The sequence below is a fragment of the Ovis aries genome, chromosome 19, assembly GCF_016772045.2.
Source record: "Ovis aries strain OAR_USU_Benz2616 breed Rambouillet chromosome 19, ARS-UI_Ramb_v3.0, whole genome shotgun sequence".
Taxonomy (NCBI): domain Eukaryota; kingdom Metazoa; phylum Chordata; class Mammalia; order Artiodactyla; family Bovidae; genus Ovis; species Ovis aries.
Genome location: NC_056072.1, coordinates 6832825 through 6852262, shown reverse-complemented (window position 1 = coordinate 6852262; position 19438 = coordinate 6832825). Strand labels below are relative to the sequence as shown.

Genomic DNA, 19438 nt, shown 5'->3' with positions numbered 1-19438 from the left:
GAGATGTTTGAGAATCGGAGTTACAGAACAGACGAAGAAATGTCCAAGGGCAGGCAACAGCTGGCAGGCCTAGGAATTCCACCTTTAGGGGTTTCTCCTTCTGAGGATCTTTGCACACAGAGAACTATGATATGTAAAATGGTGTCCACTACAGCACTGTGACGTAACAAAAGATGCGAAATAACCTAAGTGCCCATCGATAGGGGACTGATTAAAAAACAATACAGTCAATCCATTCTCCGGGACATAACGCAGCTGTTACAGAACAGGAGAATGAGAACACTCTGCATGCATACGAAATGATCCCCAAGGTGGAAAGCCAGTGCAGACACACACACACACACACACACACACACACACACACACACAGAAACATAAAATATCAACAACTCCTGATGACATACAAGAAAACAGTTATCACTGGGAGCTTCCAGGAAGGAAATGTCAAAACTGGAAGAGTTTATGCACTTTAAAAATCTTGATCATGTGAATGTTATCTACTCAAAAAAAGGAAATACATTTTTAACAGTTGTACAACCACTGTGAGCATCAGTATTTTCATTTTTTAGACTGGCTCTAGGAAGCACCCTGGAGGACAGTGGGGCTGCCGGAGGTGGAGGCCATTCTTCTGCACAGAAGGTATTTAAATTCCCCACAGTTTCCTCATCTGTAAAGTGGAAATACCGTTGTAAGAAACAGCAAAGGAGATGTGACGTCATTCCCATGGTTATGTCACATGCTGGGGTGAAGGGATGCTGCAGAGAAAAGTAATTAAGCTCCAAATCAGTTGACTCTGAGTTGATCAAAAGGATGTTATCTTCAAGTGAAAATCCCTCAGTCGAGTCTGATTCTTTGCGGCCCCATGGACAGCCAGCCTCTGTCCATGGGATTTCCCAGGCAAGAGTACTGGAGTGGGTTGCCATTTCCTTCTCCAGGGGATCTTCCCAACCCAGGGACTGAACCAGGGTCTACCCGCATTATAGGCAGACGCTTTACCGTCTGAGCCACCAGGGAAGATCTGAACCCGGGTCCTAACAATGAGTGAATTCTTCGCTTTTAAAGCATTTAGCACAATGCCCAGAGCACGGATTCCAGCCAACAGACTGACTGCAAAGAATTAAAAGACATATGACCACAGCCCAGATAAAAACGTATCTAACTGTTATTAAAAAAAATAGCCATGAAATTAAAAGATGCTTACTCCTTGGAAGAAAAGTTATGACCAACCTAGATAGCATATTCAAAAGCAGAGACATTACTTTGCCGACTAAGGTCCGTCTAGTCAAGGCTATGGTTTTACCACTAGTCATGTATGGATGTGAGAGTCGGACTGTGAAGAAGGCTGAGCGCCGAAGAATTGATGCCTTTGAACTGTGGTGTTGGAGAAGACTCTTGAGAGTCCCTTGGACTGCAAGGAGATCCAATCAGTCCATTCTAAAGGAGATCAGCCCTGGGATTTCTTTGGAAGGAATGACGCTAAAGCTGAAACTCCAGTACTTTGGCCACCTCATGTGAAGAGTTGACTCATTGGAAAAGACTCTGATGCTGGGAGGGATTGGGGGCAGGAGGAGAAGGGGATGACAGAGGATGAGATGGCTGGATGGCATCACTGACTCGATGGACGTGAGTCTGGGTGAACTCTGGGAGTTGGTGATGAACAGGGAGGCCTGGCGTGCTGAGATTCATGGGGTCGCAAAGAGTTGGACACAACTGAGTGACTGAACTGAACTGAAGGACTTCTTTGGTGGTCTAGTGGTTAAGGATCCGCCTTGCAAAGTGGGGAACATGGGTTCGATCCCTGGTCCAGGAATTAAGATCCCAGATGCTGCAGGGTAAGCCCATGAGCCACAACAGAGATCCTGCATGCCATAACCAAGATCCAATGCAGCCAAATAAAGTAAATGTATTCTTTAAATGGCCACTGTACCTCCTGCCTCCTGCACGGCTGTTGACCCTCCACTCCCCGGCCTTTCTTGCTAAGGAGCAGCCATGAAAACACCAGATCCGATGCAGGAGACACGGGTTTCTGTGGGTGTATGAGATATCTCCTGCTGCCTAACAAATTACCCAGGTAGGTAGCTTAAACTGATATTCATTTAAAACCTCACAGTTTTCAGCAGTCGGGAGCTCTGGCTAGAGTCTTCTGCTCAGGGTCTCACGAGGCTGCAGTCGAGGTGGGGGCCTGGCTGGGGTTTCCTCTGAGGCTTGGAGTTCTCAACCAAGCTCATGAGCTGTTCCAACTATGGGATCCTATTTTCTGGTTGATTTCAGCTGAGGGCTGCTCTCAGCTTCTAGACACGACCCATAGCTGCGCCTCATGTGGCCCTCTGCTGGGCCCAGCAGGGCAGGTTAGTTCTCCAGGGTCAGCAAGAGAATCTCTCCCTTTGGGAAGAACCCAGTATCTTTCTTAAGGACTGTCACCTGATTAAGCCAGGCTGATGGCTCAGATGGCAAAGAATCCACCTGCAATGCAGGAGATCCGGGCTCAATCCCTGAACGGGAAAGCTCCCCTGGAGAAGGGAATGACTACCCATTGCAGTATTCTTGCCTGGAGAATCCCATAGACAGAGGAGCCTGGCGGGCTACAGTCCATGGGGTTGAAAAGAGTTGGACGTGACTGAGGGACTTTCACCTGAAGATAACGTCCTTTTGATCAACTCAGAATCAACTGACTTGGAGCTTTAATTACATCTGCAGCATCCCTTCGCCCAGGCACAAGATATAACCATGGGAATGACATCACATCTCCTAAAGGAAATCAATCCTGAATCTTCATTGGAAGGACTGATGCTGAAGCTGAAGCTCCAATACTTTGACAACCTGATGCGAAGAGCAGACTCATTTGAAAAGACCCTGATGCTGGGAAAGATTGAAGGCAGGAGGAGAAGGGGACGACAGAGGATGAGATGGTTGGATGGCATCACCGACTTGACGGACATGAATCTGAGCAGGCTAAGGGAGTTGGTGATGGACAGGGAAGTCTGGCGTGCTGCAGCCCATGGGGTCACAAAGAGTCAGACACAACTGAGCAACTGAACAACAAAGTGACTCATGGGAGGGGTCCCCCTAGGGTGTGTCGGCCACAGAGGGGAGCCGGGGAGCCTGTCTGCCACACGCAGAGGGCCAGTACAGCATGGGGGGAAGGGTTAGACCGTGGCACTTAGGTTCCCATGCTGGCTCCAGACATTAATAGAATTTTCCAACCTTGTGCAAGGGACACAATCTCTCAGCCTTCACTGAATCAAAAGAAGGGGGAAATAATTGACGAATAGTCGTTAAGGATTAGCCAAAGGGAAACTGCATGTGAAACTGCCTGACATGACGAAGCAGACACTTGAACTTTAGTTCTTCTCTTGGGAGGAACTTAGGACATAATGCAAGGATGATGCTAATGATCTAACTTTTTTTTTTTTTTTTTTTTTGCCACGTGCGGCATGCAGAATCTTAGTTCTCTGACCAGGGAGCCAGGGAAGTCCTCCTAATGGTTCCCTCTTAAGCCTTCCAGAGGCCCAGAGAGGAATACGGGAAACACTTTCTAAAGTAGGTGACACTCGTCTGCCCTGTACCCCAGAGAGGGATTTTCCCCACTCGGCCTGAATTCATCTCTGGCAAAAGGTGAAATTGTCATCAGCACCTGCTGGGACATCTCAGAGCACCTCCTTTTAACTCTGCGACTGCATGTCCTCTAACCAAACAATGGACTCGTATGTAGCACCACAGCATCGTTCCCAGGTAAGCTGTAATGACATGAGGGGACTTCCTAGGTGGTCTAGCGGCTAAGATTCTGCACTACCAAGGCAGGGGGCCTGGGTTCCATCCCTGGTCTGGGAACTAGCTCCCACATGCTGCAGCTAAAGATCCCGCATGCTGCAAAGGAGGTCGAAGATGTGTGAGCTGCAACACAGGGCCAGTGCAGCCAAATAAATAGGTAATTAGGGAAAAAGAGGCTTAAAGACATGGGGAACTCTTCACGGCATACTGACAATGGAAAAAAGTGACTCCAAGTTGTCCTTTCATGAGTTCAAGATCCAGACTCAAACTGCCCCAAATGCAGCTTCATTATTTATGGCTTTGTGATTTGGGGCCAGTTACCAAATTTCTCTCTGTTTCCTCATCTGTAAGATGCAGATAATTATAGGAACTACCTATTTTGAGGACTGAATAAGCCCACACATGTAAAACACCTAGCCCAGTCATTGTCACCTAACAGGAACTCAGTGTGTGATAAGTGCTATTATTACTATTATTATTAGCTAAGTATCACTTTCATCATATGAGAGAAAAAGTTTTAAAAAGACTTCCCTTTAAACAATACTAGCATTGTTGCCATCTCCCCAGGGGAATAAAGAAAACCTAAGAGGAAGAAATGCTCTCTTTAGTTACTCTCTCTGCATTCCAGAAGGTCCAATTTACTCTGTGCCCAAAAGCATTTATTTAATTTCTCCTCTCTTTCCTATTCCCTTCTGAATTCCCTTCACTGTCTCCACCTCCACCTGTTTTACTCTGAAAATTTCACAGTAATCTCTTCTGTGGGTAATGTGTAGCAACCACTTTCCAAACAATTTCTCTCTTTCTCTATCAGTGAATCTGTCCCCCTATTTTTTTAAAGGGAAAAGGCTGCCCCAGGGAAAGGAAGAGCCTTGTCACTGCCAAGTAAAACACAGACCAGGTGAAAGGCTTTCTCAGCAGGAGGTTCACCGCCGCTGGTGCAGAGGATGGGGCTGCACTGGGAAGAGGTCCCCTTCTCCTTGCGAGCCCTCATCTCTCAGGAAGGCTAGGGGATAGAGGGCCAGCAGCCAGCGCCAGGCCCTGAGCCAGGCCACCAATGCCAGCGGGTTGCTAAGGACCCGGCAGAGCAATGCCCGGGAGTGAGCAGCGGGCAAATAAACTTCTGAGCCAAACTGGTGACAAAGGAGGACAGCATGAGGCAGGCGGCGGGTCACCGGGAGGCTCCCAGGCAGCAGGCCTGGGCCGGTGCCGCGGGCAGACGGCAGGGCGAGGAAGCAGATGGCGGCCAGGGGCCCCAGGCAGGAAGCACCAGTCTGGAGAGCAGGGCATGAGCCTGGGAGGAAGGGAGGAAACAATGAAACGAATGTGCTGAGCCACACAGGGCGGTCTCGGAATGTCCTGGAGGGTCTCCAGGATCCACTGTGATGCCAGGGATCCTGTGGGACTGTCTGGACTCATGTGGGACCACGCACAGCCCCTAAATCCCCACCCTCATCCCCCAGCCTGGTGGACCCCTTCAGCTGCTGTTTTCATCAGGACCCTCTCAGCTGGCCAGTGGCTCCCGATTGCGGACAGTTATTTGGGGTGCCCTGCAGGGGAATTCTCGCCAGTAGTTAGGAAACCACATTGTCTGCAGCCTGAATAGACAAATCCTCGCACCCAAGGGTGTTGTCATCCTTCCAAAGTACGTGGAGGCTGTTGCCATTGCTTAAACACGACTGCCTTTCAAAGTGTTTGGTGGAAAGAGGGCCTTCTCTGGTGGGTCAGTGGTTAAGACTTTGCTTCCAATGTTGAGGGGTGGGGGTCTGATCCCTGGTCGGGGAACTAACATCCCACATGCCTCCAAACACAAGAAACAGAAGCAACACTGTAACAAATTCCATAAAGACTTTAAAAATGGTCCACATCAAAAGTAGGTGATAAAAGAGAGACTGCAATGGACATTACACAGCTCTTGTTTCTGGACACACAGATTTCTCCAAGACCTCTTGCTTTTGAAAAGGACATGTGCCCATTCTGACCAACGGTATCACCCTTGAGCCAAAGAATTAAAAAAAGAGATATTTTCATACCAGCAACCAATGACTGATGTAAAATTCTGAAGAAATAAATCTTTTTTTATGAAGCTCTTAAAAAAATAAAATAAAATCCTTACAAAGTCTTCTAGCCTGCTTTTTTCTTTTCTAAACCATCAGACACTGAAAATAAGACTGTGACTTAAAATATTATTACTACCACTTTTGGCTCCTGGAAATTTCTGGATGATACAGAGACAACCATTGATTTCTGGATGTTAACAAGGCTAGAGAGTTGTTTAAGGCCAGCACGCTCAGCAGGGCAAGACGCACTCCATCTCTCTCTCTGTGAAAGGTCATGACCATTTATCCTAAGGAAGTATTAATGGCTTTGCACACCAAAACTTCTCTGCAGGGCAGTTCAGTTCATCACTGTCTTGTTCATCAACAGGCAGAACCGAAAGCTCCTTGAGCCACCAAAAAAAAGGGAGGGGGCTGGTCACACAAACCACAGGTACATTTGTAACTGGCTGCAAAAACACTGTTGCGTGCAAACCTTAGGTGACATGAGAAATCATCCATCACCTGTTAAGCAAATAAAAGCACTTTACAAACTGTAGGGTGTCATCCTACTTTTGTAAAAATAAGACAAAACCAACAACAACTGCAAACTGTATGTCGCCTATGAAATAGTGTAAAATTTTACTTTCAATATTAAACCCAGGGGGAGAGGGAGTGGGAGGGTCTAGTTTTTTCTCGGTTTCCCAAAGTTTCTACAAGGAACAAGTATTACTTCTGTTATCAGGAATAAAGCCTGTAAGTTACGTCTTATTATTTTTGTTTGACCATTGATGGACAGCAGTTTCTTGTTGTTGGACTGGGACTGGGTTGGGGTGAAAGACTTTTTTTTGGCTAGGTCGGGTCTTAGCTGTGTGATATGGGATCTAGTTCCCTGACTAAGAATCAAAGCCAGGCCCCTTGCATTGAGAACTTGGAGTCTTAGCCACCAGACCACCAGGGAAGTCCCAAAGGGTCAAAAACTCTTGACATGAGGTTCTTTGCTGCCCTCAACCCTCCAGCTGCCACAAAATAGGGCATGGGAGTGCCGGCTGCATTTGGGAACCAAACTGGGGCTCCTCCTTCCACACAGTCCTGAGACAGAACATGAAGGGTGAGCCATTCTGGGCTATGCTTGCTCATTCTCCACTAACAGGTCTTTCCATGGTTATATCAGAGGCTGCGATCCCCCACCATCTAACTCCATCTGGGATGTGGGCTGTGAATACCCAAGGGAAGTCCGTACTTGCCCCAAACTCCTAGAAAGTCTTTAGGAAGCCAGAAAAACTCAGGCACTCTTCCCAGACTCACACACCCACTTAGTCCCCTTCCACAGCATTCCTGATAACACCTCTCTTTAGGATAGTTGCAATGCCTTCATTACTTCGTTGAAATGAATGAAACACATCCTGAATACGACCCTAATCCCAGTGACGGCCAACAGACAATTTCCATGAAGTTCCAAAATGACCCTAGGGGGCTGTGCAGTCCCAGGCTGAGAACCATCGCTTCGACTGATATTGATATGATTACTTCCGGGATAATCTTAGAACAAGCGCCCTATTCTCACCACGCTCTGGCAGACCCTGGATGGGCTGTCCCAGCATGTTTCTCCAGACTCACTCACACCATTCCCAGCCCTGTTCCCTTCCCTCCAACCATCACTCCTCCTTCCTCCAGTCACTGAGCCCCTGTCTGTGCTCTTCCTTCTTCTGATAATGCTGTTCCCTCATCCTCCAAATATCCCTTCCACAGAAAAGCCCTTCCTTACCTCCCTGACAGGGTAGACCTCCCAGTTAATTCCCTGCGGCAGGGGTCCCCAACCTCTGGGATCTGATGCCTGATGATCTGAGATGGAGCTGATGTAATAATAACAGAAATAAAGTGCACAATAAATGTAATGCACTTGAATCATCCTGAATCATCCCCCGCCTTCAGTCCACGGGAAAATTGTCTTCCATGAAACTGGTGCCTGGTGCCCAAAAGGTTGGGGACTGCTGCTCTATGGGCCTTTCCTTTGTAACTTTTGTCCCAGTGCACACGTTTATATTTAAAACCACTCAATGTTTATTTTCCCAATTACACTATAAAGAAGTCAGGGGCTGACCCCTCTTGTTCACTGGGCCTTCCACACTGTCCTAGCATACAGCAGGTGCTCTATATTCACTGAGTAAATAAAGGAACCTTCTAGGAATTCTCTGGTGGTCCAGTAGTTAGAACTCGGGGCTCTCACTGCCGAGTGCCTGGGTTCAATTCCTGATTAGGGAACTAAGATCCCACAAGCCGCACAGTGTGACTGAAAATAAAACTTTTTAAAAAGGAAGCTTCTGGAAGACACTTAGATTTCCATCTTCACTGCTTATGAAACTACATTCTGATTCTCCTTCCCTATTATGGTTCTGCAAGTGTCAGAGTCTCTGCTGAAAGGCTCTATCTTGTCTCCACAGGCTTGGCTTGGCTTGGCTTCGCTTCAGTCATGTCCGACTCTGTGCGACCCCACAGACGGCAGCCCACCAGGCTCCCCCGTCCCTGGGATTCTCCAGGCAAGAACACTGGAGGGGGTTGCCATTTCCTTCTCCAATGCATGAAAGTGAAAAGTGAAAGTGAAGTTGCTCAGTCGTGTCCGACTCCTAGCGACCCCATGGACTGCAGCCTACCAGGCTCCTCCATCCATGGGATTTTCCAGGCAAGAGTACTGGAGCGGGGTGCCATTGCCTTCTCCGACAAGCTTGGCTTATGCAGAGGTAAGAACAGAGCAGATGCTCAATAAGAGACATAGACCCCTTTCTAAATGTCAGGAAGAACTGCCCATCACTGGCCCTCATCTCACCCTGTCTCCTTCCTTTCTGCGTCCCCCCTCCCCAGAATCACCGGAATAAAGTCACTGGGAGGCCAACAGGGCGTGCCCAGCCTGACACACCCACACTCAACCCTCAAGATTCAACTCAAATGTCACCTTAATCTCCCCTCCATCCTTCCTTCCTTATGTGGGCAACCACAGACCTTTCATCACATCAGCCAGGCAGTTTGGGGACAAGTCTGCCTCCTCAGCAAAACCACAGAATCCTTGAGGGCAAGGGCTTTGTCACAGCTATCTGTTTCTGGAGAAACAGAGGTGAACGCAGCACTCACTGAAGTCTAATGAACAAACAAAATGATGAGGAGTGCTGCTGGAGCCCCGGGCAAGGGCCTCTGGATGCCTGCAGGGCCCGGGCACTCCTTCCAGCCCAGGCCCCTCAAGGACACGCATGATGCCAGGAGGCCCGGCTCCAGCTCACACTCTGTGAGGATCCAGATGGATATTCCTTCCTCGGGTAGTGGATTTGGGGGGACTCCCAGAGAAGACGAGGAGGAGGAGATCAGCCCCAAATGGTCTCTGCGTAGTAACATGACCATGGCGAAGGCAACTTCACGCCCAGGGGGTCTGCTCAAACCCGCCTGCAGCCACAGGGCAGTCCCCAGGGAAGGAAGAAGGCGTAAGAACCCTCTGGGCACACAGAGATGCAATTCTCCAAGTCTCTGTTCTCTCTGGGGCATAGTTGTCACCTGCAACTTGGCCCAAGGGCCAAAGGTAAGAGGCTAGTTTAGGAGAGGAATGAAGGGGTGGTTTCTCTTCTCCCCTGTCTGTGTCTATTAAACTTATGGATGGCTCTGACCCCAATCTTTGTCCACTAATCTCATCATTCAGCTCCTGATACACCTTCCAAGGCTCCCATTCATCTTTCTTAAGGATGAGGCGGTAGGTTGCTGCTCCCAAGTCGCTTCAGTCGTGTCCGACTCTGTGCGACCCCATAGACGGCAGCCCACCAGGCTCCCCCGTCCCTGGGATTCTCCAGGCAAGAACACTGGAGCGGGTGGGGAGGTAGGTACGTCCCCTCTATTTGGCTGATCAGATTTCTTAGCCTGAGCCCCCCAAAATGCCTCACTCAAAGCCAACACAGCTGTGCCTGATTTATTTTGGTTAGTAGCTACAATACTTCCACTTCCTAATTTTTAGTCCATCTAGATGCTCTTCTTTGAGAAAAGGGAACTCAGTCCCTCTTCCCTTCAGTTCTGGCCTAAGCAGGAAACCAGAGTCCCCTCCACGCGCCCTTGGCCCCCAGAGTAACAGAGCTGTGGACGCCTGCGAGGCTCTCACCCTGTGTCCAGGCAGCCCGGCCTCTGGGTCCGTGACCTTGCGTATAAGCCCCATCCCTCCCTCCTTGCAAAACCACCACTTTCCCCCCCTCTACCATTCTCACTGCAAACATTATCTGGAGTGGAATCACAATGAGCCCGGCCGAGTTTCCAAACACATCAGACAAACGTGAAAGGTGTTTCAGGCTTAAAAATTGTGAGGAAGAAAAACTTGGGAAGAGAGAGAAGAATGGGGAACAGGCCGGGCAAGGTCTGCGCTGCTGGAGGGCCCGGCCTCGGTCCCGCCCGGCTCCCTTTCCGGAGATGCCCGCTCCTCACAAAGCACAGAGGCCTCCCGAGTGACCGCTGCCGTCCAGGGGCCCCGAGGGCAGGCCCTCCCTCGGGAGTCGAGGGGCAGGGCCCGGGACAGCTGCCCCAAGGGTCCCCCACCTTCTGCCCCCGGAAGGCCGGGCCGCGGACCCCGCGCTCGGGCGAGGCCGCTCCGGTGGCAGGAGGCCCAGCGGCGCGGGGTTAGCGAGGAAGCCGCGGCGGCCAGAGAGCTGGAGGCGGCCGGCTTCCGCGGCCTGAGCGCCGCCCCCCGGCACTCCCCACCCCCTGGCGGGTCCGAAGCGGCGCGGCCCGAGAAGAGGAAGGAAGGCGCTCGGAACTTTGGCCGTGGCTTCTTGCGGCCCCAGGCAGGCGGACCCCGCGGAGCGGCTGGAGGAACTGGGAGCCCGGAGCAGGGCCGGGGCGCGCCGAATTCCTCGCCGGAGGAAGCCCCTCCAACGTGACCGGGGCGGCGCGCGACCCCGCCCGGGGCGCGATGCTCCCGCCGCGGGCGCGCCCCCTCCCGGACCCCGCCCTCCGCGGTCTCCCCGCGGGACCCCGGCCCGCGCCCCGGCCTCCCTTACCATCTGCGCCACCTTCAGCATCGCCGCGTGGGTGCGGGGGTAGACGGGGTCCAGCAGCCCCTCCGAGGAGCTCGCGCCCAGCGGCCCCGCGCCGGCCCCGGCTCCCGGGGCGCTGCCGCTGCTGCACGTGGTGCGGACGAGCCCGGCTGCGTGCGACATCGCGCGGCCCTCGCCCGCGGGCTGCCTCCGCCGGCGGAGGGCAAGGGCCAGTACCAGAGGGCGGGGCCTTGTGGGGCGGGGCGGGGCCTGTGGGCGGGGCGGGGCCTTGGTGGGCGGGGCGCACGCGCCCCGGGCCCGCTCGGAGGACGCCCACCCAGCCTCGGCTACACTGGCCGGCGCGCAGCTGAAAGGCGGCTGTAGCCTCCGCCCTTGGGGAGGCGCGGAAGTTGAGCTAGAGGGGGCCGAGGGAAGCGGATGCCCCGAGTATTAGCCTTTCCGAGGTGGGCGAGGCCGGGCACAGCTGGTCTGAGCCTCCTGGGATCTGGTGTGGGCGAGGCTGCGGATGTGTGCTGAGGGCTCTTGAAGTGTAAACTACACTCACTGAAATGCCCAAGCCTTCCGTGTTCAGCTCTGTTAATTGTTCTGTGTGTGAATGTACATCTGTGTAATCACCGCCCACGGGGGAAAAGTTCCATCGTGCTCTTTTCCCACTTCCTGTCGCTATAGATTCGTTTTGCTTCTTCTCGGATTTGATAGACTTGACATAATATTCTCATTTTTTCTGGCTTCTTTCACTCGACAGGATGCATCGAGATCAATCCCATTTTACCCTATAAAGCTGTGACCATTCTGGTGAAATTTTTTTGGCGGTCAGAAGCTCTCATTTCTATGTGTGTGGGGGCAACTATCAATGGGTTTGCTGGGTCACAAAGTGAGCACAGGTTTCTCTCTATAAGAAGCTGTCAAACCGCTATCCAAGAGAGATGCTGTTTCCTGCGTTCTGGGTTATTTTTTAAACGAGCAAGCAGGATCACTGAAAGGAAATGCTATCAGTCATCAAACCACGAAATGTTTCCACACAACACAAAATCCTACCTCATGAGATCACTGGATGCCAGTGCTAACTGTTGATAAGTCCTGATAATTTCTTCAGTTGGACCATGTGGTATGCGGAACCTTAGTTCCCCAACTAAGATCCCGGGCCCCCTACAGTGGGAGCTTGGCATCTTAACCGCAGGACCACTGGAGAAGTCCTTTGATAATTCTAGAAAGTAGGGATAACTCATGAAATCTCTGCTTTGCCAAGTCTGCCAGGTGATTCTACTGAACGCTCAAGTCTGAGAACCAGTCATTGCCAAAGCTGAAGCATTCGGGGATTCGTGACACCACGTTCTCTACTTTCGTGTACACTAGGAAGTTTTCATGACCAAAGAAAGAAACCGCCTCCAATATCTGTTTTCTGTTTAGACGACAGTCATGGTGCCTGGTACTTCCGTTTCATTCTCTAAAACAAAGGTAACCGCACCTCAGGGCTGCTGTGACAATGTGACAGCTATGCAGGTGCTCTGTGACAGCTTCAGATGCCCCGGGCACGAAGCTGACATCGCATGTCATTTTCTATACAGTTTCACATCTTCGCTTCTGTGCTTTTCCAAGGGGTCACAACACACTGTGGAGACGACGTGAGGTCTTTGTTGCTGTGAAGGCTTCAGGGAAGCAAAAAAAGAAACTAGCACTGGATTACTCTTCCTTCCAGGGGCCACCAATCTCCTAAATCAGTGATTTTCGATTTGTGTTCCCAGCATCACCTGGGAACTTGTGAGAAATGCAAATTCTCACCGCTTCCCCTCTCCATCTGCCCAGACCTGCTGAATCAGAACCTCCGGGTATGAGACTCAGCAACCTGTGTTCTGGCAAGATCGGCCCTCAACCTCCTACATGAATCAGATGCATTTCAGAGTTTGTGAACCACTGTCGTTTCCAAGTCCAGTGAAGCCGAGACTTGGCTGGGTTTCCCTGCCGCTGGCCCACGTGCCACCCAGCCTCGATCAGACGTAATCACTGGTGGTGGCCCATTCTGTGTTAATCATTTTATCACGATCACTTAAAAGCCTGAGCGACAGGGACTACCCTGGTGGTTCAGGGACTAAAACTCCATGTTCCCAATACAGGGGACCCGGGGTTTGATCCGTGGTCAGGGAACTAGATCCTGCATGCCGCAACTGAGAGCTAGTGCAGCCAAATAAATTTTTTCTTTTTTAAAAAGCTGGAGCGAGAGGCTTGGCCGCACAAGAGCCGTCTGCTGATCTGGAGTGTACTTGACCTGTGGCCAAGTACACGGAGATGTCTACACAATGTGATGCCCTCTTGGTGAGAAGGGCTGCCCCCTGGGGAGCAAGGGGTTAGGTGAGTGCACTCACAAGAGTGAGGGGGCCCACTAACTTGGCTATAGTCCATGGGGTCGCAAAGAGTCGGGCACATCTGACCACAGCACAGCCATGCAGCCCAAGAATAACTGTGACTATCAAACAGGTCAGATCAATTTCACTGTTCTATTAAATTAAAATTAAGTCTGAACAGAAATGCTCACTGTGTATTCTTTTTTTTCTAGGAAAAACAAAGAAATTTAAAAATCACCCCATGATCCTTTACAATTAAGCTCTGAATCATACCACAATTTCCTGTTAGAAATTCCTCACAAAGACTTTTTCGTGGCAGCATTGATGTTTTGTGTGTGTGTATAGCTTTTTTTTCTTCATTCTATGTATTTAAAGAGACAGCACTTTAACAACTAATTTTCAATTTCGTAATCAACCTACCAACCACAGTTCAAGCACAGCTTAAAAAATGTGTTAACAATACAAGTGTCAGTCGCTCAGTCGTGTCTGACTCTTTGCGACCCCACAGACTTTAGCCTACCAGGCTCCTTGATCCATAGGATTTTCCAGGCAAGTGTACTGGAGTGGGTTGTCATTTCCTTCTCCAGGGGATCTTCCTGGCCCAGAGAAATACAAAGCTAAAATCATTAATGATGGTGCTAGCCAATTCTGATTCTGAATAAACTTGGGTTGTACTGCATTCATTTATAAAGTTTCATTCAGTGATTTATTGACCCATCATTCTCCTACTGGTAGGGTTTTAGGCTAATTTACTTTTTTTCCTATTATACATAAGACCAGGATTAGCATCTTTGGGCATGAATCTTAAGACTCCTAAGAGAAGGATCCCCAAATCAACGGGAATGAATATTTTTAAGACTCTTCATATATGTGTGTGTGTATTTTTCACCTAGTTCCTTTTCTCACAGTATAGCTGTTTTCTATCCACTAGGCTGGAGGAGCTGGAGGTTCAGCCGTGTCATCATGAAGTATCTTTCCATCTTTATCTTTCTTCCCGTTGCCTTCATCCCATGGCTGGCTCCTCCTCATGGTCACAAGATAACTGTCAACAACTTCCCGCTTGTACATTGCCTCGGAACTCCCCAGCAAGCCTGGGTCACATGCTCCTGCCTGAGCCAGTTGCTGCGGCTAGGGTGGGATGGGCTTAGCCCTGGCCACACGCTCCATCCCAGAGCACAGTGGAGCTGGCTTTCCCGGAAGTCGCTGGGGTGTAAGTGAGCGGTGTGGATACTGAAAAAAAAATTAAGGGCAGTCAGATGACAAGAGGAAGATGCTGAGGACGCAGCGGCAAGGTCTGCAACATCCTGACTTAACTGCTACTCTGAATATTCTAGAAAAGAAGTCTGCCACTGACACGAAACACACCTTCCAGATGGAATGAGTGAATGCCTCAACTTTCCTGCCACTCACCTTAAGTTTCTGAAAAGTCATCACCTCTGGGTTGCCAAGCACTTTCCCTCAAACCTGATACTCTTTTATATACACCAAATACTTGTTTACTTTTAACAATAGATATTCTGATCTTTCCCGTTGCCCAAAAGTCACCAGCACCGGGAAGAGTCACCTACCTTCTTTAACCTCTGTACACTTACAATTCACTTCGGCAGCAGAACGTAGCCAGAATATTTATGTAACACCAAGTCAGGAAATATTTCCCAGGTTGCTCTTTCAGTGCGCACCTGTGTGTATTTAGGCCAATATGGGCTTTCTTCGGAGATCGGGCAGGTTTGGTCCTGGACCATAACAATAACGAGTCACACAAATTTTTTTGGTTTCTCGGGGCACATAAAAGTTCTGTTTATACTATAGCCTATTATTAGCATTCTGTCTAAAAAACAATGTACATAATTTTAAAAATATTTTTCACTAAAAAACGCTAACAATCCTCTGGCTTTCAGCAAATCATAAGCTCTTTGCTGGTAGAGGGTCTAGCCTGGATGTTGATGGCAGCTGATTGATCAAGGCGGTGGCTGTTGAATTTTGGGGTGGCCGTCTTCTTCTTAAGATAGGACAACACTGAAGTTTGCCTCATCGATGGACTCCTTTCACAAATGATTTCTGCACTTGCTAGTGTTGTTTGATAGCTTTTACCCATCGATATTCTTTCAGAAGTGGAGTTAGTCCTCTCGAATCCTGCTGCTGCTTTAGCAGCTGAGTTTATGTAATATTCTAAATCCTCTGTTCTCATCTCAACAGTCTTCATAGCATCTTCACCAGGAGTAGATTCCATCGCAAGGGACCACTGCCTTCTCTCCTCCACAAGCGACTCCTCATCCACTAGAGTTTCATCAGGAGAGGAGAGGCAGCAACCCAGCCCCCGCTGTTGGTTGGCTCGTTTTCGGCTGCTTCACGGCATGTGGGATCTTCGTTCCCCGAGCAGGGATCAAACCTGGGCCCCTCACACTGGGAGCTCGGAGTCTTAACCACTGCCAGCCAGGGAAGGCTCCAGGCTCCACTTCTAACTGGCTCTCCCGCCCTTCCCTCCACATCCGCAGTTACTTCCTCTGCTGAAGCCTCGATCCCCCAAAGCCCTCCACGACGGCTGGAACCAACTCTCTCCAAACTGCTGGCAACGTGGCTCTTTTGACCTCTTCTTATGAATCACGAATATTCTAAGTGACACCAGTTGTTAAAAAACAGTCCTTTCCAGAAGGTTTTCAACTGACTTTGCCCAGATCTGTCAGAGAAATCACCATCTACAGCAGTCAAAGCCTTACAAAATGTATTTCTTCAATAATAAGCCGAAATGACTCCATGATCCACAGGCTCCAGAACAGGTGTTGTGTTAGCAGGCATGACAACATTAATCTCGTGTTCATCTCCACCAGAGCTCTTGGGTGAGCTGGTGCCTCGTCAATAAGCAGTCATATTTGGAAAGGAATCTTTTTTTCTTTTGAGCAGTGCGTCTCAACGGTGGGCTTAAAGTAGCCAGTAAACCATGCTGTCAACAGAGGCGCTGTCATCCAGGCTTTTGTTTTTCACTGGCAGAGCGCAGGCAGGGTGGATACAGCATAACCCTTAAGGTCCCTGGGGCTTCCCTGGTGGTTCAGCCGGTCAAGAATCTGCCTGCATGGTGGGAGACCCGGGTTCGATCCCTGGGTTGGGAAGATCCCCTGGGGGAGGAAATGGCAACCCACTCCAGTATTCTTGCCTGGAGAATTTCACGAGCCTGATGAACTACAGTCCATGGGATCGCAGAGAGTCAGACACGACTGAGCGACTAACACTTTCACTTTAAGGTCCCTAGGATTTTCAGAATGGTAAATGAACACTAAACTTAAAATCACCAGCTGTGTTTCACCCCTAATGACAAAGTCAACCTGTCCCTTGAAGCTTTGAAGCCAGGCATTGACTTCTCTCCAGCTCAGAAAGTCCCGGATGGCATCTTCTTCCAATAGAAGCCTGACTTGTCTACATTGAAAATCTGTTATTTAGAGTGGCCACGCTTATGAATTATCTAGATCTTCTGCACAACTTGCCGCAGCTTCTGCGTCAGCACTTGCTGTTTCACCTCCAACTTTAAAGGGATGGCCTCTTTCTTCAAACCTCATGAACCAAAAAAACAAAAAATAAAAAAAAATAAACCTCATGAGCCAACCTCTGTTAGCTTCAGACTTTTCCTCTGCAGCTGCCTCATCTCTCTCAGCCTTCCTAGAATTAAAACGAGTTATGACCTAGCTCTGGATTAGGCTCCCCCCCCCCCGCCCGCTTCAAGAAAAGTGGCTGTTTTGATCTTCTTTCTACACAGACCCCAAAAACTTACATATCAGCCATTAGGCTATTTCCCTTTCTTATCATTCTTGTGTCCACTGGAATAGCACTTTTAATTTCCTTCAGGAACCTTTCCTTTGAATTTGCAACTTGGCCGTTTGGCACAAGAGGCTAAGCTTTCAGCCTGTCTGGGCTTTCAACATGCCTTCCTCATTAAGCTTAATCATTTCTAGCTTTTGATTTAAACTGAGACACATGGACCTCTTCCTTTCACGCGAACACTTCAGAGGCCATTGCAGGGTTATTAACTGGCCTAATCTCAATACTGTTGTCTGAGGGAACAGGGAGGCCTATAGAGAAGGAGAGAGATGGGGAATGAGCAGTCGGGACACACACATTTATGGATTAAAGTCATCATCTTATATGGGCACGGTTTGTGGCACCTGAAAACAAATAGTAACATCAAAGATCACAGATCACTGTAAGAAACATAATAATGAGAAAGTTTGAAATACTGGGAGAATTACTAAAATGCGACACAGATATGAAGTGAGGAAATGCTACTGGAAAAATGGACTTGATCCACATAGGGTTGCCTCAAACCTTCAGTTTGTCTAAAACACGGTATCTGTAAAGTGAAGGGCAATAAAATGAGGTGTGCCTGGATTGTTTTTTTTTCCTGTGAAAATCTCTTTTCAATTTAAGAATTGTCTAGGGAACAGAAATTCAGACTTTTAAATTGATTTCCTAGCCAGGGCTGCATCTTCAGTTAGTGTTGTTAAATGTCTGTGCAGAGATAGCTTGTGTATTTAACATGCTTGTGCACTGGTACCCTGTGGGGGGTCTCCTATGAAGGGAGAATTTAAAAATGTACAAAGGTAACTGATGCCAAACATTCTTGCCTCTAGATTTTTTTAGTTTTAAAATATTGGCTAAACATTTACCTTGTGGGGCTAAGAGTTGGAAATAGCCATAGAGAGAAATTAAACCCCTAAAGCATTTCATTGATTTGTCATGAGTGGGTAAATACATTAAATGAAACCCGCCCCCCTCAGTTCTATGAAAGAGAATGTGATGGTGCTGGGAGGGCTAAGACGACAGAGTGTAAGCACATTCTACTGTACTTGGAATAATATTTCTCATCCCCAGAAAACTACTCTTCTTGTTATGCGGGCTCTGTTGCATGTGGCTTTGCTTTTTTTATTCCTTCTTTTTCCAGAGAAAAATTAAACCCAGCTCAAAACTTCCAGCTTCAGCAGAGAATCATTTTGTTGTCTAAAAATTCACACTTAAAAATTATTGACGAACAAAGTCAGCACTCAAAACAAGAAATAAGAACTTCCTTTCAGCTAAAAATAAATGCTTTTTGTTTTTTGGGTGGTTTTTTGGAGGTGAACTTTCAAGGCAACGCTAAGGGTCATGCTCTTGAAAAGTCACAAATAGAGACGAGAAGGCAAGTCCCCCACACCCCGCATGGACAGAGATGAAACACTGATCTCTTGAAATAGATCCCTTGAAATTGATCCCTTTGGTGCTGCCAGTTTAGGAAAGGTCCACAGTTGGTTGTAGTCTATTTGGCGGCTATTTCAAGTTGGCTAACGAAATCTTTTACCCCAGAAGTTACTTCCTATAAATGCGGCCATGGTTGTAGAAATCACACACACACACACACACACACACACACACACAGATCATAAAAACAGGCTTCTTCCTCATGACAGAAACAGACCTCTCAGGTTACAGTTTTTCTGCCTTTCAAGGAGGCTTACCTGCAATACAAAGTACTTAAAAATCCACCTGGTAATGTGAGATAATGTAAAAAAAAAGAATATATATGCTTATGTATATGTTAAAGTGTATCACTCGCTGTGCACTTAAAACACAACACTGTAAACGCACTGTATTTCAATTTAAGAAAAATGGATACACGGAAGGTATGCGGAAGGTGAACAGGCTTCTGCGAGTGTGAGAGGGAAAGATGGAGAGAGGTGGTGCACACACCCTGACTAGTTATTTCAGCTTTTCCTGCAAAATCAGCAAGTCGCAGGCTGTCCGGGTGATGCCTGGGAACAAAACTCCAGGAAGCGCACGGGCAGCTCCAGTCAGCTGCAGGTGTGAGCTGCAGAACCCGAAGCATCGAGACTACAGGTGGGACTCAGACAGGCTTCCCGCGCCCCACACCCCCCTCCCTCTTGGTGTCCCCTCCCCACAACCACTTTGGACCCACAAGCCAGGAACATTCTTCACTGTTCCTTTCAAAGGTCTGGGGTGGGTGTCATTAGACACTGGAGAAATCCCAGCTCTCCTTCTTATACAGGGAGTAATCAGAGGAACAGGGAAACCAGCACAAACAACACGCAAGCGAAAGAAATGGCTCCGCCACACGAGCAGAACGGCGGGGGCCACGGGGCCGCATCCAGAGTGTTCGGCTGAACCCGCTCCTGCTCACCAACTACACCAGCGTTTCTGTGGCTTTCTGTTTTTCAAAAGAGGCTCAGTTAGAAAAATCACTGAAGATACACTGCCGTGCCAGCAAGAGCCATCCTGCCCGAGAACACTT

The 19438-nt window shown here is 48.9% G+C and overlaps 1 protein-coding gene across 4 annotated transcripts in view; it reads right to left on the bottom strand.

Moving 5' to 3' along the window:
• Positions 1 to 11042, bottom strand: part of CMTM7 (CKLF like MARVEL transmembrane domain containing 7) — a 110141-nt gene extending 99099 nt beyond the window's left edge. For all 4 annotated transcript variants that reach the window (XM_060402725.1, XM_060402726.1, XM_015102212.3 and 1 more), the window contains exon 1: positions 10829 to 11042. In XM_060402725.1, the coding sequence (XP_060258708.1) occupies positions 10829 to 10987 (159 nt within the window). In that variant the 5' untranslated portion in view covers positions 10988 to 11042. The remainder of the gene's footprint in view (positions 1 to 10828) is intronic.
• Positions 11043 to 19438: the final 8396 nt, after the last annotated feature.